Source organism: Diospyros lotus, chromosome 6 (assembly GCF_014633365.1).
Source record: "Diospyros lotus cultivar Yz01 chromosome 6, ASM1463336v1, whole genome shotgun sequence".
NCBI classification, from domain to species: domain Eukaryota; kingdom Viridiplantae; phylum Streptophyta; class Magnoliopsida; order Ericales; family Ebenaceae; genus Diospyros; species Diospyros lotus.
The window spans coordinates 19,917,533-19,939,524 of record NC_068343.1 but is presented as its reverse complement, the minus strand read 5'-3'; the positions used below and the strand labels follow the sequence as shown (position 1 = coordinate 19,939,524).

At 36.9% G+C, this 21,992-nt stretch overlaps 1 protein-coding gene across 2 annotated transcripts; it reads left to right on the top strand.

Annotated features, from left to right (window-relative positions):
• The first annotated feature begins 1,208 nt into the window (after positions 1–1,208).
• LOC127803467 (protein CELLULOSE SYNTHASE INTERACTIVE 1) lies at positions 1,209–13,270 on the top strand. 2 transcript variants are annotated; one of them, XM_052339704.1, is made up of 8 exons: positions 1,209–1,376; positions 2,075–2,205; positions 2,421–2,494; positions 3,642–6,675; positions 6,910–9,454; positions 9,888–10,342; positions 12,644–12,760; positions 12,859–13,270. In XM_052339704.1, the coding sequence occupies exons 3-8, from the start codon at positions 2,484–2,486 to the stop codon at positions 12,997–12,999; spliced, it is 6,303 nt and encodes a 2,100-aa protein (XP_052195664.1). In that variant the 5' UTR covers positions 1,209–1,376; positions 2,075–2,205; positions 2,421–2,483; the 3' UTR covers positions 13,000–13,270. The 2 variants fall into 2 exon arrangements, with proteins under 2 accessions (XP_052195664.1, XP_052195665.1); XM_052339705.1 differs by lacking the exon at positions 1,209–1,376 and adding an exon at positions 1,436–1,681.
• Positions 13,271–21,992: the final 8,722 nt, after the last annotated feature.

Sequence of the window (21,992 nt, the reverse complement as noted above, 5' to 3'; positions counted from 1 at the left end):
ACGTATGGATGATTATTAATTTATAAATGAATGAATAAATGAACATCGAAACTCATAATGAATTAACAAGTCGTGTAATGTTAGAAGTGACAGCCTGCAAGAATGCCTGTTTGGAACAAATAGTCTGAGAATTAAGCTTGCCTCGGTACGAAAGAACATGGCTTGCCAGGGCCCAGGGATTTGTTGAATTACAACCACACCCTTATGAGCTGTGCCATTCTCAATGTCTCTTTTGAGACTCGCACCAATATATACAAAATACAGATATATATATATATATATAAATGTAAATATCTATTTCTTCCTGCCAACTAAGAGAGAGAAAGAGAGGTATTGAAGTCAGCTTGGTTGGTTTCTTGACATCGGCTCGGCTACGCTGATATGAGCTCCTCTTAAGAGATTATTTTGTTTTTCTCTCCCGCATTCCCACTCATTGCCACGCAACAGCCTTTAGTTGTGCTTCGAAATCAATATAAGTGATCAACTCAGTGGAATTTTCTTTTTAGTAAGTAACACTTAGGAGTTTTTCTCTTCCTATTTTAGTTTTAATTTTTTTTTAATTTTATATTTTAAATATCTATTTTAAAATTACTAAAAACGTATTCTTTTTATTATAATATTTTTTTACATTTTAAATTTTTTTTGTGTATTTGTGATAAAAATAATCAAAATAATTTTTTATTATTTTGAGTTTTATTTATAATTTTGTTATTTTTAAAATATATAAAAATAAATATAGTTTCATTATTTTAAAAAATTAAAACTAAAAATGACCTAAAAATAATAAAAAAAATTAAAATCTTAATTATGCTTTGAAATTAATGTAAATATATTTGTCATATGATTAAAAATCGAGAAGAATAAATATGAAATCGTTTACGGTTATAAGATTACGGTTATGAGAATTTTATACGTAACCTAAAATTATAACGGTAATTTAAATAAAATTGATTGTAAGATGCAATGATTACGAATATTCTCGATCTAACTCTGATATAATTGTAACTCAATCTAACTCTGATATAATTATAAAAATTTACAAATGCGGTTACGTTAAATTAGCCTTTTTGAAGGACTATAACCGATAGATAGAGTCCGCACCAAAAATAACAAATGAGATGTATTTATCGGGAGAGAGAGCCGAGCCAAGCCAAACAAGGCCTTGAACTGTCGGTGGTCCACGGAGATAATAGCTCACTCTCTTCGTCATCGTCTCTTGCTCGCGCACCCGCATTTCTCTCTCTCTCTCTCTCTCTCTAAATCTATCTCTCCGCTTTCTTCTTCTAATTCTTCTGCATCTTCTTCGCTTCGTTGCTACGAAAGCCCCATTTATGCATTGAAGATCTTCGGTCTACTCCACCCACAGTCCCTTCAAGGTCAGTTTTCTCTCTCTCTCTCTCACGCATCAATTGCAATCTTCTTCGTTACTGCCTGCTGTTTCTTACAACCCGATGGTTGGAAAGCTTCTTCCTTCGTTGCGTTAGATCTCTTCGAAATAGTTGTTCAATTCGTGCATTTCCATTTCTCTCATTTTCCCTTGGGATTCTGTTCTTCAGCGGCTCAAATTTGCTGCCATTTCCCATTTCTTTGTGCATTTGGTGCTTTTCTAGTCTCTCTGTTCGATTGAGCTCGGCCATAGTTGGGCATTTGTCATGTAGGAGTGTCGATCTGGTGTTTTGAGGTACAAATCTTGTGGAATTCAATTGGATCTCCTCGGAACTAATTGGATTTGGCTTTGATTGTGTGTATAGCTGATTAAGGCACTCTCTGGGATCTTTATCACTTTTTCTTGGCATATTTCTAATGGATGATTCGTTCAAAATAGTTCTTTTTTGCAGTGAGTGTGCTTCACAGGGTATTAAGATTCTTGGCATATTTGTAATTTGAGTTTAATCTCTGGCTTATCCTTTTGTTTGGTGGTTCATATTCTTCTAGTAAATAAACTTAACCATTCCTGTTTAAAAGTGATTTTTAGTTCAATTGCTCTTGAATTTATTCAAGTTTTGGAATTGTAGATTCATCGGTGTTTCTTGGTCTAGATTTAACATTGTTTACCTGTGCTGGTGTTCTGCAGGAGACTTCTTATCTTTTTTGACTGTGTTCTTGAGCTGGATCTGAAGATCTTCAATCTCAGCAAAGCTGGCGGCAACACTGGCCTGGAGGTTTTCCGCCAACAATGGCAGCAGCCTTGCAACTAATGATCTGGTAGTTTTCTGCCTGTTTCTTTCTTCTTAGAACAATGTTTGGTGCACCTTCTCTGGGACTTGAATTTCAAGTAGTTCAGTCCGTGGTGGATCTATTTAGATCCCCTCTTGGATTCATATTTGGACTAGTTGAATCTTCTAGTGGTTGGGATCCTTTTTCTGATTTATAAGTATGCTTGACCAATGTTTTCTCCATTTATCTATTGGTAATTGCAGGAGAGAAATGGGGATGGTAAGCCCCAAGATTCAGAACCTCCAACTCCACATTCACTTATAAAGATGGGTTCAAGGTTAGTGCAATATTTAATTTGCAAGGCATTGGCTGATTGGCTGAATTAGGAGCCATTTTGGTTCCAAATTTGCAATAAGTTCTTTTTCTTTTTCTTTTCTTTTTTTATGTTATTCCATTTTAGAAACTTGGCAGCATGCTGTGATGTTCTTGAGCAAGAATTCAATTTTTTGGTTGTGAACTGCTCCTGACTTAAGAGATTGGCAAATGCTGATTAAGAATTTTTATTCAAGAAACCTATACCACAATTCTCTTTTTTATGATTGTGACTATGCTTAAGATCATAGGCCATATGTTTCAAGAGTGTTCTTTCAAAATTGGGCTAAAAACATGCATTTTTGGCTCCTTTATACCAAATTCAACCATAAGAATACGCATACTCCCCAGAATCATCCTGGCTTCAGATTTACAAAGTGATAAATCTTGGAAACGTGCATTTTTGGCTTGTTTATACCAAATTCAACCATAAGAATACGCATACTCCCCAGAATCACCCTGGCTTCAGATTTACAAAGTGATAACTCTTGGAATTTTTCTTCTTTATATTTGCACATTTCTAAACTCCTCTTCCCTTTCAAAGCAGAAAACTAGTAGAAACAAAATGAGTGAGATGTTGAGGAACGACTCTAATTGGATGTAGTGTCACCTACTTCAGTGCAAAGTTTCCAGTTTTTCTGTATTGGAATGTCTTATTCAGAAGAAACCTCACTGCAGAAAAGGAAAAGATATGAATATGTAACTACAATATAGTCTTAAAAGCCTTACCTGAATAAGTTGTGTTTAACATTGGCTTTTTCCTATTCTGTTGTTTTTGTGGCTTCCTCGAAGTGGGATGTCATGTGAACTATTGCCCTCTTAAGAGATTTTTATCCATTTCCTCATGCTCCCTGTTGTGCTGCCATTAAGCTTACCATTGACCTTCAAGTTTCCTTGATTATGGAGTCACTAGTCCAATAATTTCTTTCTCCTGTAAATTCATATGTTATCAATAAACCATGCTGCTGCCTTGTGTAGGTTTTACTTGCACCTTATTTTTTGTCTAGGTTACCCTGCACTTTTACGAGAATATTGTTGCATAGAATCAATTCTCTGAAAAGGTCAAATTCATAGCATAAGTATCTTTACACATTACCCAAAATTTCCTGCAGAGAGCGTAGTAGCATGGAAGATCCAGATGGGACATTGGCAAGTGTTGCCCAATGTATTGAGCAGTTGCGGCAAAACTCGTCACCCGTACAGGAAAAAGAGCATTCTTTGAAGCAGTTGCTTGAGCTTATTGATACACGTGAAAGTGCTTTCAGTGCTGTTGGATCTCATTCTCAGGCAGTTCCTGTACTTGTGTCTCTTCTTCGATCAGGATCTCATGGGGTGAAGGTGCAGGCTGCTACTGTTTTAGGCTCTTTATGTAAGGAAAATGAACTAAGAGTCAAAGTGTTGCTTGGGGGCTGCATTCCACCATTGCTTAGTCTCCTTAGATCCAGCTCTGCTGAAGGTCAAGTTGCAGCTGCTAAGACTATTTATGCTGTTTCCCAAGGCGGAGCAAAGGATCATGTTGGATCAAAAATTTTTTCAACTGAAGGAGTTGTGCCTGTGCTCTGGAAACAACTAGAAAAGGGGCTGAAGGCTGGAAACTTAGTTGATGGCTTACTTACAGGAGCTTTGAGAAACCTATCCACCAGCACTGAGGGATTCTGGCCTGCAACAATACAAGCTGGAGGGGTTGATATACTTGTTAAGTTGCTTACAACTGGACAGTCAAGCACCCAAGCTAATGTATGCTTTCTTCTTGCATGTGTGATGATGGAGGATGCATCTGTTTGTTCCAAGGTTTTGGCCGGGGAGGCTACAAAGCAACTCCTTAAGCTATTAGGGCCTGGTAATGAGGCGTCTGTCAGAGCAGAAGCTGCAGGGGCCCTTAAATCTCTTTCTGCCCAGTGCAAAGAAGCAAGGCGGGAAATAGCTAATTCTAATGGTATACCTTCTTTGATAAATGCGACAATAGCTCCTTCAAAAGAATTCATGCAAGGTGAGTATGCCCAAGCTTTGCAAGAGAATGCAATGTGTGCTCTTGCAAATATTTCTGGTGGTTTGTCATATGTTATATCCAGCCTTGGTCAAAGCCTTGAATCGTGTGCTTCACCTGGACAAACAGCTGACACCTTAGGGGCTTTAGCTTCTGCACTTATGATATATGACAGCAAAGCTGAAACTACCAGAGCATCTGATCCTGTGGATATTGAGCAGACATTGGTTAAGCAATTTAAGCCTCAGTTACCATTTCTTGTGCAGGAACGGACCATAGAAGCCCTTGCCAGTTTGTACGGGAATACAACACTCTCAAACAAACTTGCAAATTCTGATGCAAAGCGCCTTCTTGTTGGTTTGATCACAATGGCTGCCAACGAAGTTCAGGATGAGCTTATCAGATCTCTGCTAATGCTTTGCAATAATGAAGGTAGTCTATGGCGTGCCCTTCAAGGTCGTGAGGGGATTCAGCTATTGATTTCTCTTCTTGGGCTTTCATCAGAACAACAACAAGAATGTGCTGTTGCATTACTTTGTCTTTTATCTAATGAGAATGATGAAAGTAAATGGGCCATCACAGCCGCTGGTGGCATACCTCCACTAGTCCAAATTTTAGAGACTGGTTCTGCAAAAGCGAAGGAAGATTCAGCGAAAATCCTTGGGAATCTCTGCAATCACAGTGAGGATATACGTGCATGTGTTGAAAGTGCTGATGCTGTTCCTGCCTTATTGTGGCTACTGAAGAATGGTAGTTCAAATGGGAAAGAAATTGCTGCAAAGACATTGAATCACTTGATCCACAAATCAGATACAGCTACTATTAGCCAACTTACTGCATTGCTAACCAGTGACTTACCTGAATCTAAATTTTACATTCTGGATGCTTTGAGAAGTATGCTTTCTGTTGCCCCTATCACTGATTTATTGCGCGAAGGAAGTGCTGCAAATGATGCAATAGAGACAATGATAAAAATTTTAAGCTCTACCAAAGAAGAGACTCAGGCCAAGTCTGCAGCTGCTCTGGCTGGAATTTTTGATCTCAGAAAAGACTTGCGTGAAAGTAGCATTGCTGTCAAAACTCTTTGGTCTGCCATGAAACTTTTAACCATCGACTCTGACAACATCTTAGTAGAATCTTCACGTTGCCTTGCAGCAATATTTCTCTCAATCAAAGAGAACAAGGATGTGGCTGCTGTTGCTAGAGATGCATTGTCTTCATTGGTGGTGCTAGCTAACTCCACAGTTCTCCAAGTGGCAGAGCAAGCAACTTGTGCTTTGGCAAATCTTCTTTTGGACAGTGAAGTTTCAGAAAAAGCTATTCCTGAAGAAATCATTCTACCTGCTACAAGGGTGTTGCGTGAAGGCACAGTTGCTGGTAAGACACATGCTGCAGCAGCAATTGCTCGACTACTTCACTCTCGCCAAGTTGATTCTGCCTTGACTGATTGTGTGAATCGTTCTGGAACCATTCTGGCATTAGTTACTTTCCTAGATTCTGCTGCTAATGGATCTGCTGCCATGTCAGAGGCACTAGATGCACTGGCCTTTATGTCAAGGTCAGAAGGTGCTGGTGGACATATCAGACCGGCTTGGGCAGTTCTAGCAGAATTTCCAGACAGCATAGCCCCAATAGTCTCATGTATTGCTGATGCGTCACCTTTGCTGCAGGACAAAGCCATAGAAATATTATCACGGCTTTGCCAAACTCAGCCTGATGTCCTAGGAAACACAATCGCTTGTGCTTATGGATGTATTGCATCAATTGCTGGAAGAGTTATCAGTGTGTCAAACAAAAGGGTCAAAATTGGAGGAACTGCACTTCTTATTTGTACTGCAAAAGTAAATCACCAGAGAGTTGTGGAAGATTTGAATCAATCAAATTCACACAGCCTTCTTATAAACTCTCTTGTTGGAATGCTTAATTATTCCAGAAATGAGAGGGATACGGAGGCCATAAACATTTGTAGGCAAACTGAAGAGGGGGGGCATGGTGAAAATGAGAGAAGTACAGCAGTTATTGCTGGTGCAAACCTGGTCATATGGCTACTCTCTGTCCTTGCCAGTCATGACGACAAAAGTAAAATTGAGATTATGGAGGCTGGAGCAGTTGAAGTCCTCACTGAGAGAATCTCCCATTGTTTGTCACAATACACTCAGGTATTATATTTGTTCCAGTTCTCTTGTTGGTTGCATGTGCAATTCTCTTCTTGATTTTGTGGTTTCTGCTGGTGACGGTGATTGAAGAATCCATAGTTTTTGCACAAATATTCTAACAATCTTTGTTTCCACTTCATATATCAACTCCTCTTTGCCTTAGCAGCATATGCTCAAATACTTCAAATTATTATTACCATTTAAAAGTTTGCATGTCCTTTCTGGTAATCCATGCAGGTTGATTCTAAAGAGGACAGTAGCATATGGATTTGTGCCCTGCTACTAGCAATTCTGTTTCAAGATCGAGATATCATAAGAGCACATGCAACCATGAAGTCTATACCGGTCCTTGCCAATTTGTTGAAATCAGAGGAGTCAGCAAACAGATACTTTGCTGCACAAACTATGGCCAGTCTAGTCTGTAATGGTAGCAGGGGCACCCTTTTGTCTGTTGCAAATTCTGGGGCAGCAGGTGGGCTCATTTCCTTGCTTGGTTCTGCTGATGTTGATATATGTGATCTTCTGGAGTTGTCAGACGAATTTTCTTTGGTACGTTATCCAGAGCAAGTTGCTCTTGAGAGGCTGTTTAGGGTTGATGATATCAGGGTTGGTGCCACTTCTCGAAAAGCAATTCCCGCCCTCGTCGATCTACTTAAACCGATTCCAGATCGTCCTGGGGCACCTTTTCTTGCACTTGGGCTTCTGATTCAGCTTGCTAAGGATTGCCCCCCAAATAAGATTGTTATGGTAGAATCAGGAGCTCTGGAAGCACTGACCAAGTATCTTTCACTTGGTCCACAAGATGCAACAGAGGAAGCTGCTACTGATTTACTGGGAATCCTCTTCAGCAGTGCTGAAATACGAAGACATGAATCTGCATTTGGTGCTGTCAGTCAACTTGTAGCAGTTTTACGTTTAGGTGGAAGGGCTGCCAGGTACAGTGCTGCTAAAGCATTGGAAAACCTCTTTTCTGCTGACCATATTAGGAATGCAGAAACAGCCAGGCAAGCTGTTCAACCATTGGTGGAAATTCTAAATACTGGTCTGGAGAGGGAACAACATGCTGCTATCGCTGCATTGGTTAGGTTATTGAGTGAGAACCCATCAAGAGCCCTTGCTGTTGCAGATGTTGAGATGAATGCAGTTGACGTGCTTTGCAGGATTCTTTCATCCAATTGTTCAATGGAATTGAAAGGGGATGCTGCAGAATTATGTTGTGTTCTTTTTGGAAATATGAGAATCAGGTCAACAATGGCTGCAGCTCGCTGTGTTGAGCCTCTGGTCTCTCTGCTTGTAACTGAGTTTAGCCCTGCACAGTATTCAGTTGTCCGTGCATTGGATAAACTCTTGGATGATGAGCAACTAGCAGAATTAGTTGCTGCACATGGTGCAGTTATTCCACTTGTTGGCCTACTTTATGGTAGGAATTACATGCTTCATGAGGCTATTTCCCGAGCTCTTGTGAAGTTGGGGAAAGACAGGCCTTCTTGCAAGATGGAAATGGTAAAAGCTGGAGTAATTGAGAGTGTGCTTGATATTCTCCATGAAGCACCCGATTTTCTTTCTGCTGCTTTTGCAGAATTGCTCCGTATATTGACAAATAATGCTACCATTGCTAAGGGCCCTTCTGCTGCAAAAGTGGTTGAGCCGCTTTTCTTGTTGCTAACAAGACCTGAGTTTGGACCTGATGGACAGCATAGTGCTCTACAGGTCCTAGTTAATATTCTGGAGCATCCACAATGCCGTGCTGACTATAACTTGACGCCTCACCAAGCTGTTGAACCACTTATTCCTCTTCTAGATTCTCCATCTCCAGCTGTGCAGCAGTTAGCGGCTGAGCTTCTGTCTCATCTACTGTTGGAAGAACATCTTCAAAAGGATCCACTGACACAACAAGTGATTGGACCTTTGATACGTGCTCTTGGTTCTGGGATACATATTCTACAGCAAAGAGCTGTAAAGGCTCTTGTGGGCATTGCTCTAACTTGGCCAAATGAAATTGCAAAAGAAGGCGGTGTTGGTGAACTATCCAAAGTGATATTACAAGCCGATCCTTCACTTCCTAATGTCTTGTGGGAGTCGGCAGCTTCTGTTCTGTCCTGTATTCTGCAGTTTAGTTCTGAATTTTATTTGGAAGTACCTATTGCTGTCTTGGTGAGGTTGCTTCGTTCTGGCTCAGAAAGCACAGTAACTGGTGTGCTGAATGCTCTTCTGGTGTTGGAAATTGATGATGGTACTAGTGCAGAAGCAATGGCAGAAAGTGGAGCAATTGAGGCCCTTCTGGAACTGCTCAGATCTCATCAGTGTGAGGAAGCTGCTGCAAGACTGCTGGAGGTGTTGCTGAACAATGTGAAGATCAGAGAATCAAAGGCTACCAAGTCCGCTATTTTGCCATTGTCTCACTATCTTTTGGATCCACAAACTCAAGGTCAACAGGCCAGGTTATTGGCAACTCTTGCACTTGGTGATATATTCCAGAATGAGACTCTTGCTCGAACTACAGATGCTGTTTCAGCTTGCCGGGCTCTAGTGAATCTGCTGGAGGACCAACCCACAGAAGAAATGAAAGTTGTGGCTATTTGTGCATTGCAAAACCTTGTAATGTATAGCCGGTCCAACAAGAGAGCAGTTGCAGAAGCTGGTGGTGTTCAGGTTGTACTGGATCTGATTGGTTCAAGTGATCCAGATACATCAGTTCAGGCTGCCATGTTTGTTAAACTGCTATTCTCTAACAATACTATTCAGGAATATGCTTCCAGTGAAACAGTGAGAGCTATTACTGGTAAATGCCTTTAAACTCTTTGTTCCAATTTCCAAACTCATTTTGTTCTGATTTATCTGCCAACGTGTGCCTTTGTAGTTAGCATAAGTGTGCATGGAATGGGACACGACTTAGTATCCTCTCACATCAATGAGTACTTAAGTTTGTTGAGTTCTTATATTTTTCTATAATGAAATTATCCTGTTTCTATTATCAGAACAAAAAAGGGAAAAAATGATGTATCACTCAAAGTTGATTTCAAGCATGTTGCACATGTGCAGCTTGGTTGAACTTCTTTCGCCTAATATAAAAGCTAAATGACTTAGATTGGCTGTTCAATTTGAACATTTATCTTTTTTCTGTAGTATTGCTGAAGATGCCTCTTGTTAAGATGGCATTCCTTGGGATGGAAAGAAAACTTTCAGTTATTTAATCAGATTTTATCGTCTTGCAGCTGCCATAGAGAAGGATCTATGGGCATCTGGAACTGTGAATGAAGAATATCTGAAAGCTCTAAATGCACTCTTCAGCAATTTCCCACGTCTGAGGGCCACTGAGCCTGCAACACTCAGTATTCCCCATCTAGTGACATCTCTCAAGACTGGTTCAGAGGCAACACAAGAAGCTGCATTGGATGCATTGTTTCTTCTCCGGCAAGCATGGTCAGCATGTCCAGCTGAAGTCTCTAGAGCGCAATCAGTTGCTGCTGCAGATGCAATTCCTTTGCTACAGTATTTAATTCAGTCAGGTCCACCTCGGTTTCAGGAGAAAGCAGAATTTCTTTTGCAGTGTTTACCAGGGACGCTGGTAGTAATAATTAAACGTGGCAACAATATGAAGCAGTCAGTTGGAAATCCAAGCGTGTTTTGCAAGCTTACACTTGGCAACACTCCACCAAGACAAACAAAGGTATTTGTGTTTATATTTTACTTCTTTAATATCTCTTTTCTTGCTCTTTCAAAATTATTGTTTCATCTATTTTATAATTTCATATTTTTGGCCGAAGCACCATAGAAATTGGAAAATAGTCTATGAAAGACTCAAAATTCTGAAGCATAATCCTGAAGGCTCTACCCAATTTCCTACCCAAAATGTTAGTCCCGGTTCTCTTTATTGTTTTCAAGCCGTTTTCAATTTTAGTTTTTCAAAACAGTGAAAATGCATTTATTTTTATATTTTTGAAAACAAAGAAAATTTTTGTTTAAAACAAAAAAAAGTCGTTTTAGCTATTTTCATCACAAACAAGCTCAAATTTTTCAAAATCCAGAAAATGCTACAGGCAAAAAGAACGCATTTTCAGCAATGTCAAAACAAATATTCAAAACACAACTGAAAATAAATTCAAAACTGAAAACTGAAAACTGAAATATGAAGAGAACTGCCCCTTATCTTCTTGAAGGCTTTTACCACATCATGCATATTATTATTTTCTTTGCACAAAATCTTTATGAAGTGTAAATAGACTACCTTTATGCATCAAACCAAATTGGATATCAACCAGTGAAGGTTCCCCTTCCGGATTAATTGGTTAAACCGATGATATAGTATGTATTTTATTTGTAGCAGGTATATGATACATATGACAGCAAGTAGACACAATTAAAATTTTGAAGTAGTGGAAATTTATTGTCACTGTCACACTTCCAAGTCAAGTTCTGGCCTTTGTCTTTGAAGTACATTCCTTAAAAATTTCATATCTGGAAGCAATGGTTACTGGTTTTCTGTTGAATGGTATGCTGGCATGAAAATAACCAGCTGAACTACTGGTTGTGGTTTGATTTGGCTGTCATCTGCAGATCTTTTTTGTACTTGCTCACCTTGTTCTTTCCAAAATCTGCTTTCAGCTGTCATGTCCATCATCCTGTTTTGATTAATTATAGTTAAAATAAAATAGAAGCAGATTCAGTGGCACCAATATTTCCATTATAAAATCCAAAATTATACTACTTGCCCAATCCAAACTAGGGTAGTTGTTAGGGATTTATACTACCCAACAATGTACTGAAGAACAAACAAAAAAGCTACTGTTTATCCGTTCAAGGTCACCTCCTTTTTCTTGGAGGGATGACCATCTGCAGCCCCTTAGTACGCTACCAGGCAAAAGTAACTAGCTCTTAGAACCTTCCTTCTGCCTCTAGTACGTGCTTGTGACTTATGCTGCCATTTTTATATTTCACTTGTAAAATTTAAAACTTTGGATTGATATTTATGCCACTTTAATCACCCAAAAAAAAAAAAAGATATTTATGCCACTTCACTGGCAACAGCATGGTCCTTCTGGCAATCATGTGCTAGATGGCCAACTGTGCTCGAAACTAGAAGTTTGACTTAGATTTTATGCAATGAGAACATGTTATGTTGTAAGGGTGAGGCTTGATGTTAAAGAAATTATTTCCTAGAGTTTTCACAATTCATGGCCTTTAACTGCTGAGTATTGGTATACACTAGCTTGATTGGCAAAACTTAAAATCATTTATGCAATACTCTTATCTACTGCAATGCCCTATGCTTGGCTATCTTCTTTAAGTAGGGTGCATCTGGACTAGTCTTAGGGATGAAAAGGTTCTGAACTTGTTCACGTTTGTCCTGCAATTCCTTTGGCTATTCCTCTACTGCTTGACTTCCATTTGCTTGATCTCATTAGTAGGAATCACTACCTTGAGAAGAGAGATTTTCATGCTCAAATTTTTATTTTTCCTTTCATTGTGAGCAGAATGGCAAATCCGGTATGGATATCTCTGAAAAGACCAAATAACCTCGTATAATCTGTATATAATATGTTGTTTATTCAAAAATATCAAAGTCATGGTAAATTTATAAATTTGGAAAATAAATAAGAGAGACGAAAGATGACTGCCGATAGTTTAATCATGCTCGACATTCTTTTTGAATTTCAAGGAGGAGGAGAATTTAGTTCACTTTTCTATTTGTGGGGTAAAAACACTTTGTTCTTGTCCTATTTTATTTTGGTGCTGAAGCGTATACAAGAATTCATGCTAGAAAATTCTTTTGGCAAAACTCAAATTGACGTTTGATAATTTCTTCTATCACCATGCGCCACCCCGCCCCCCCCCCCCCAAGGAGCGTGCATTTTATTTGTCATATTTGTCATATCATAGGATAAGGCACGATAATTGTATTCCCGCCGCCTCATTGGCTTTCACTGCCTTAAACCGAATCTAACAAATGCTGTCACTTTTTTCTATTCAGGTGGTATCCACTGGTCCTAATCCAGAATGGGATGAGAGCTTTGCCTGGTCCTTTGAAAGTCCACCGAAAGGCCAGAAGCTTCATATCTCATGCAAGAATAAGAGCAAAATGGGGAAGGTAAAATGAAACAGAAGTGAATGAAACAATTACTACATCTTCCCGTTACGGATGCGGGTTTGATTTGTTAATTAAACTTTTGTTAAATTTCTTGGCAGAGCTCATTTGGAAAAGTAACGATCCAGATCGATCGGGTTGTGATGCTGGGAGCGGTTGCTGGGGAATACACTCTCTTACCAGAGAGCAAAAGCGGGCCTTCACGGAATCTGGAAATAGAATTCCAGTGGTCTAACAAATAACAGCGGCCCCACCATATATCCTGAGAGGTCCATTGTAATAACTCTGCACCATAATATAATAATTGTAGGAAGATGATAAGTGCTGCTTTCTTTGTTTGTTTGTTTGTTGTTGAGTTTATTTATATGTCAGTGTATATAGTCTGCGGGGAATTTTACAGTTGATAGTGCTGTTATTCATTTCTTTTTTTTTTTTTTTTTCTTACAGTCTTGGAAAAGGCTCATTTTGTTAAAAAAACATTCTTTCTGTAAACTCATTTGTTTGTGTCTGCTCCATGGACTCAAAACGGATCTATTTTTGTATTTGGCATCTTCTTCTTCTTCTTCTGTGTTCTTGTCAGTTGTCAATTTCCGTAAAACTGTTGTTGTAGACATCACATCAGTCATTTTGATTTTATTAATTAACATTAAGAACAGAAATTAGACACTGGTTTATTTACGGGGCAGCAATGCTATGTTACCCACTCGCGAGCAAATGTGCCCCCTTAACTGGCGGGCAAATGCTATGTTGCCTGTCAATGGGCAACATAGCTTCACTGATGTATGGGGAAATTTTATTTACAGTTTAGTGTTTTGCTCTTTACAGTCAAATTTAAGTATGACAAATAATCTTAAATAAAAACTCGTTTTTGCCCTCTATTTGCAGCCACGTCTCTTCTCTTATCGGCAGCCGCCCCTATTCTCGCAGCCGCTGGCAATGATATACACAGGCACATATACATCTACATGTACAGGCGCATATATATGTTTATATATATATATATATAACACATAATTAGAGAATCGAAGATCGTCGAGAAAGTAGTGTGTAGAGAGCCGTACCATGAGATTCCAGATGAGCTTCTCGAGCTAGGTGTTGAGGGTCCCATCCCAAGCTCGGACGGCGATATCTTTGGCGCCAAGGAGGTCAAGCACCTCCACCTCCAGCGACCAGAAGCACCAGCACCAGTACTTGTCGTCAGGGGCGGATCTAGGAGTAGATCTAGGGGAGGGCTGACTCCTAGACCCATAAGCCATTTCGGCCCTCATCCCTCCAAATGGGTCAGATTTGCCTTGCAAATCTGGGGGAAGGCTAAATCGCGGGGGGGGGGGGGGGGGGAGGGGTTGCAGCCCATGCCTGCCTGCCTCCCCTAAATCCGCCCCTGCTTGTCATACTTGTTCGGCCTTTCTGGGTGTTCCACATCGCACACGTGCTAGCTTTCCCCTCCGTCCATTGTCACCTCTACACGTCACTTTCTTGCCTCCTGTTACAGGAACAACAAACCCACGGCCACAGTCAATTAATTAATTAATCTTTCTTTTTTTACCTGTTTAGTTGGTTGCCCAAAAACGAAAGATCCTGAAAAAAATTGGAAAAACACACCACACTGATTTTAATGATTATTTTCAATCCTAAATGCTCACAACTTACTCATCGGAATATGCGTAGCCCCTCAACGTGTATGGCCATTGCGTCATCCACGAGTTTATTAGCAATATCTCCTCGTGACATGACATTATTATCACCGAGTTGATGTTCAGCTCATTGATAGGTGCGTACCTGACATTCGGGGGTGCCTAAACGCACCCAAACCCTAGGGTTCAGGTGCGATAATGGTAGTCGCGTTCATCGCGGCCGCTAGCAATGATGGGCAGCTGCTTGCTGTTGACATCTTCTCCTCGCCATGGCCACCATCTTCTTCGTGTGAGTCACTGGCACTCGCTTGTTGTGTGTGAGATGGCTATGTGTGTGCGATGGTAAAGGTATTTTTAAAAATAATAGGTGCAAAGAGTAAAAATTGTGGCTTTGAAGAGCAAAGTTTAAAATTTAAATGAAAAGTGGGTGTAGATAGCAAAATATATGACTGCAAATAAAATTTCCCCTATGTAAGTCTCTGTGTTTTTTTTCTTCTATTAGTTCATAACACTTGCCCCACTAAGATATTGTTTACACCATATTAGTTCGTTGGTTACACAATTCTTGATTGAATTGATTAGTAGTTGATGAAAAAATATTTTGTTTATAGCATGCACAAAAATTACATATTTCTTTTACTACTTAAAATTAAAAATCATGTTTCAACTAGAGATCTTTTGGGCTTAGGTAAAGCTTCATGTCGCGTAGAGATTTAAAAACCAAAACCAAACTTTGTACCTCTCTTGTTGCAAATCATAAAACAAAAACGTCGTTTTACTAATGTGTCAATTATTGGATAAATCAACACACCACCACAATCACCACGTTAGCTGGGTCATACGCCAGATCGATCGACGATAAAATTGAGTTCAATCTTAAAGTAAGAGGACCAAATTGAAGCAATTCTCAAAATAGGATAAAATTACAAAATGATCCTAAGTTGAGGATAAACCAGGCTATTAGCCTAATCCAAAAAAGGTAAGTTTTCCACCCCTATAACTTCATCTATTGCGGTTTAACGAGTGCTACACCACTTCTTTTTATTCCCTAAAGATCATCCTTTCACCCTAGAGTCATTGTTGTGACTGTGTGATTTACTAATGTGAAACTCTACGTGAAATATAGATGGGTCAAGGCTTCTTCAATTGGTTTAGTAAAGGGAGAAATTTGAACACTTTTCATGTTGATAGTCAGGAGTTTGTTGGGTATTGGTCAAATCCCTCACTCTAAGGTCAAGGAAGAGAATTAGGGTAAGGTTGAGGAAGATTCACTCCCCTCTTTAGAAGGGATGGTTGAAAATGAGAGAGTCCCTAACTATCAAGGTGTGGCTCTAATGGAGGCCCTAGAAAAAGACTTACCTTACAAACTATCTTCGAATAAGACCTTTTTCCCTTTTCTTCTATTATTTTTTTTTCTTTTGAAAATTGTCCCCTTATCATTAGTCTTGTTTTTAATGGCAAAATATGGTTTCATATTGGAATAAAGTGGCGTTATGGGAGGTCGAGTTGGAAATCAAGGTTGGCTTGGTAAATTATGAGGTTGTCGAGCTTCCTAGGGTGTCTTCAAAGTTTAAAAGCTTAGGTGACATGTTGCGCCAACTATAAGAGCACAAAACGAAGCTCTCTAAAGACTTGGCCACTAATATAAGATTGTTAAGGACTTGACCCATAAGTTGGTCATTTTGATATATGCTTGGTATAGGCTTGAGATGGGGCTTAAATTGCAAATGATGAAGAGGAGAAGGGCCCAAGTGAATTGACCTTGGTTCAAGAAAGGGTGCTTGAGATCAACCAGGCAGGCCTCACCATCAGTTACGATCTTGATTGTCTCCAAGCCGAGTTCCATTGGTTCAAGTCTAAGGATGTAGACTGAGGACATCTGATGGTTCGAGATGGTGGATAAAGTGAAAGTGACAAAAAATGCTTGCCATGAAGTCGTGGAGTCTTCCAAAGCCCTCAAGGACCAATTTTGGGATGATGAGGGTTGCGCTTGGCAATCTTGGGATGATACCTTTATTGTAACACTCATCTTCTCATAGTGCCATTTTTCTCTCCAAAATGGGTATATATATATATATTACGCATATAGATTTTACTTAGTATATCTAAATTAGCTAATCATAGACCTCTAGAAAAATGAATCGAAACTTAAATCTTGCTCATTTATTAGGGAACAAGCAATTAGTTTATTTTCACAAGTAACATTACACCATAGAGTCATACAAACCATGAAAGTAAGGTTTACATCAATATAATTTACATAAGGCTTAAAATCGACATTTGCCAGCTCATTCTTCGATAATCCATGTTGCCCAGAAAAATATCCAAGAGGGGGTGAATTGGGTTTTTTAAAAATTAATAATTTTATTTTTTTTGAAAACTCTTAAATTTGTGATCTTAATATGTGGTGATTGTAGTAGAATTGAAAATAGTAAAATCACACAACCACATAGAACAAGAGAAATTTATAGAGATTCAGTTCTAAAGAGTCTACTCCACTCTCTCAAGACTTAGCTTGAGGCTCTTAAGACTTACCTTTAGGTTCTACTAGGGAAAATCAATACTAGCTTTTAATTTGAGATAGAACCAACATACAATCCGTTACCTAAGCAAGAATCACTAGCATATTACTAGCAAATACAATCCCCTCACACAATAAGTGAGTAAAAATAACAAACTTATAACCATAGACAATTACAAATAAGTCACCAACGGTTGAGAATTCCACCAGCCAGCACACTTCTAGCACTTCGAACTTTTTCACTCTTGTTTGAATACTCTATCAAATTTGTTCTATTTTGACTCTCCGTACTTATCCTATATATGTACATATTCCAAACACACTAGCCATTAAAGAAAAGGTTAATATAAAATTTGAAATTCAAAAAATGTTTAGATTTTCTCAAACAATTAGAAAACATGTCTCGCATTTAATTTAAAATAAATTTACTTTTTACATAAGTAAGAGAAAACATATCTAAAATCAATTCTCTTTAATTCAAAATAAATTTATTTTTGTATGAAAAAAAGAAAATATGTCTAAAAGTAATTATCCTTTAATTCAAAATAAATATACTTTTGTATAAGTAAGAAATGCATTTATCAATAAATAAAAATTAAAACATAAACTTTTGAAATATAAATGACTAAAACAAAAAAACATGTCTAAAGACATTCCACCTTTAATTCAACATAAATTTACTCTTTGTACCCACTTTTAATTTAAAATAAATTTACTTTTTATATGAGAAAGAAATATATTTATATCATAAAAATATTTTTGTTATCATCAAATCGTATTTACTTACCCTTAGCTTAACAATCTCGCCATTTTTTATGATGACAAAAATTTTATGTTTTACCATATATAAACATAACTCCCCCTGAGGATATGCTCCCCTTGATTTTATGCATAAATTTTTTTTGATAAAATAGTTCACTAATAAAATATTTTTTATAAAAGAACATATTAAACTTATCAAATATAAGATAATTATATTCATTTTGCATAAGACAGAAAAATATGGAAATGCATAAGATCAAGACAAAAAATAAAACATGAGGTCATTTCTCCCACTTTTTGTCATAATCAAACTAAGATATACTTATGAGTCGATCCTCAACTCTAGTAATCCACAATTGAATTGCCTATACTTTGGTCGACTAAAGATGTATAGCGAAGCAAGGAAAATAAACTTAGGATAGCTAAACGCATAGATGATAATAAACTTAAAAAATCATATTATTCAGACAGTTTCAACATTCCTAATTCTCTTCTAATTTTGCAAAATTGATCCTCTCCTAAGGGTTTTGTAAAAATATCAGCCAATTGATCATTTGTGCTTACATATTCTAATTCAATGTCTCATTCTTTTATATGTTCTCTAATAAAATGATGTCTAATTTCAATGTGCTTTGTCCTAGAGTGAATAATGAGATTTTTAGTTAATTGAATTGCACTAGTATTGTCACACCTAATAGGAATATGATTGAACTTGATTCCATAATCTTCCATTTGATGCTTTATCCAAAGGATTTTAGCACAGCAACTCTCAACCGCTATATATTCGGCTTCAGCTGTTGAGAGTGCAATTGATGTTTGTTTCTTACTAAACCAAGAAATAAGTGAGTTTCCTAAGAATTGACAAGTCCCACTTGTGCTTTTTCTATCAATCTTACTTCTAACAGAATCAGCATCTAAATACCCAATTAATTCAAAAGAAGATCCTTTTGGATACCAAAGTCTTAGATCTTTTATTCCTAAAAGATATTTAAAGATTCTTTTTACAGCTGCTAAGTGTGATTCCTTAGGATTAGCTTGAAATCTAGTACATAAACATACCCTTAACATTATGTCGAGTCTACTAGCTGTTAAATAAAGTAAAGATCTTATCATTCTTCTATATTTCTTTTGATCAACATCCTTCCCATTATCATCCTTGTCTAGCTTAGTTGAAGTACTCATGGGAGTTGGACTTACTTTGTTTAATTCAAACTCAAATTTCTTAAGATCTTTAATATATTTGGATTGATTTATAAATATTCCATCTTCTAATTGTTTTATTTGAAGACCTAGAAAATAATTTAATTCTCCTATCATACTCATTTCAAATTCTTTTTGCATACACTTAGCAAAATCTTTGCACATTTTTTCATTTGTGGCTCCAAAAATTATATTATCTACATATATTTGAATTATAAGCATTTCATTTTCTTTATTTTTTATTAATAAAGTTTTATCTATTTTTCCTCTTGAGTAATTATTATCTAGAAGAAACTTACTTAATCTTTCATATCAAGCTCTAGGAGTTTGCTTTAATCCATATAAAGCTTTTGACAACCTATAAACATGGTTTGGATATTTGTCATTTTCAAAACCCGGAGGTTTTCAACATATACTTCTTCATTTAAGTATTCATTTTAAAAAGCACTTATAACATCCATTTGAAAGAGTTTAAAATCTTTATAGTAACCAAAAGCCAAAAGCATTCTAATAGCTTTTAATCTAGCTACAGGGGCAAATGTTTCATCAAAATTGATTCCTTCTTGTTGATTATACCCTTAAGCAACAAGTCTTGCTTTATTTCTTATTACAATTCTAGATTCATCCATTTTATTTCTATACACTCATTTTGTTCCAATAACAAGGTAATTTTTAGGTCTATGAACTAATGACCAAACTTTATTTTTCTCAAATTGACTTAATTCTTCTTGCATGGCCATCATCTAATTTTCATCATTTTCAACCTCTTCAAACTTCTTTGGTTCCAATTGAGACACAAATGCTAAATGTTCACATATATTTCTAATCGATGACCTTGTTCTAACTCCTTCATTTGGATTACCTAAGATTTGATCCTTAGGATGATTTTGGACAAATTTCCATTCTTTAAGAAGATTACTTAAATAATTTTGAGGGTTTTGAGTTTCTAATGAATTATTTAGTTGAGATAAAATTTGATTATTATTTTGAGAAACATCATCATCATCTAAATACACTTTAGGTAAAGAAGGTGAAAAGTCATTAAAGGCAACATACACTGATTCTTCTATAATTTGAGTTCGTTTATTAAAAACTTTATAAACTTTACTAAACCATGAATATCCCACAAATATTACTTCATCAGATTTAGGATCAAATTTTCCTAGGGCGTCTTTGTTATTATTTAACACAAAACATTTACATCCAAATACATAAAAATGGCCGACTTTAGGCTTTCTATTCTTAAAAAGTACATATGGTGTTTTCTTTAAAATTGGTCTTATAAGTGTTAGAACAGGTAGGTTCTATGGCACACACCAAGAGGGGGGTGAATTGGTTATTTTAAAAACCTTTGATAGAACTTTGAAATCCTTTTGATAGAAAATTCGATGCAAGTGAGGATTATTGAATTGCTTGAAATAATAAATGAAATAAAACCACAAGCACAAGAGAAGAACACAAAGGATTTATAGTAGTTCGGCTTAACCCAAGCCTAATCCACTACCTTAGCTCCTCACTAAGGATTTTTCAAACCATCCACTAAAACCCCCTACTTAAACCAAGTAGGTCCTCTAGTCCAAGACTAGGAATTACAACCTCTTGCTTATACAAGCAAGCCCTCTAGCACCTAGCTAGGAATTATAGCCACTTGCTTCAACAAGCAAGTCTTCTAGCACAAAACTAGGAAAATAAGAACGATATAAATGAAAGAGAGAAGCTAAGAGTTAACACTCTTAGTTATAAGTTCTCTCACAATGAAAACAAGGCTTAATAATAAATTTACAATGATAGAACAACAAAGCCTTGGATAGAAAATACAACAGTGAAAGTGCAAAGATTGTAAGCTTCGAGTAAAAATGATTTGAACTCTTTAGATCAACTCGTTCCCATCCATTAGCCTCCTCTTGATCATCTATGACATGTATATATAAGTGTCCCACGAAGTTGAAGAGAAATATAGTCGTTTGGAGCCGTTGGGATTTGAAAAAATAGCCGTTGGAGCTTTCTACAAAAAGAAATAGTCGACAGAAGAAATATATAGTTGACTATTTTTACAACTAAAGCAAGAAATAGTCGACAGACAAAACGAATAGTCGACTATTTTATAACACAAAATTTCAATAGTCGACAGACACATTGCAATAGTCGACAGATGCTGAGATATGAAGAAATTTTTGAAACTTATGAACAAAAATAGTCGATAGATCAGAAGGCATAGTCGACTATTTTTACTCGATAGTCGACAGATGCTTAAATAGTCGACAGAACATCAAAAATAGTCGACTATTTTGAAGCATAGTCAACAGAATGATCCTGATAGTCGACTATTCTATAGAAAAACTTGAATTTTCAATACATCCTTATTCGATTCTTTAAAAACTCATTTTGATTATCTTTAAAGCAAGTTGAGATTATCAAAAGTATGATTTAAAACAAATTATTCTTAACAAATCAATCTTTCATCCATACTCAATATTTCTTCTATAAGTTTTCATATCTTGCTTCAAAACTTATATACTAAAAATTCATTTTCTCATTCATATAATCCACATAGTAGAAATTGATTTTCATATAGACATTCATCAAAACCATTTCATTACTAAGAGATATTAGATATCAAAATACTAGGAGATAGTTTTCTAAAATGAACATACTTTCAAAAACATGTTCTAGTTGGTCTTTTACCTTAGAATTATTTTGACTAACGATTTCAAGGAGATTCTTTTTAGATCTTAAAACTTGTTAATGCTAATCTCCAACTAATATAAAAGATCATAGATCATTTTAACAAAGCACTTTGAAATTGATTTTTGTTTCCAAACCATATGCTTTGATTGAGAAAAAATACATTTGAAATTTTTCATCATCAAAACTAAACACAAGAGTAAAATATCAATAAGAGCTCTATTTAAAATATAACAAGCAGTGTTTATAGTTTCTGCTCAAAAATATTTAGGTAGATTACTATACATAGCATGGTCTTAGCCATATCTTCTAGAGTTCTATTCTTTCTTTCTACTACCCCATTTTGTTGGGGTGTTCTAGGAGCTGAGAAATTATGATTAATGCCATTTATGTTACAAAAGAGTTCCATATCCTGATTATCAAATTCTTTACC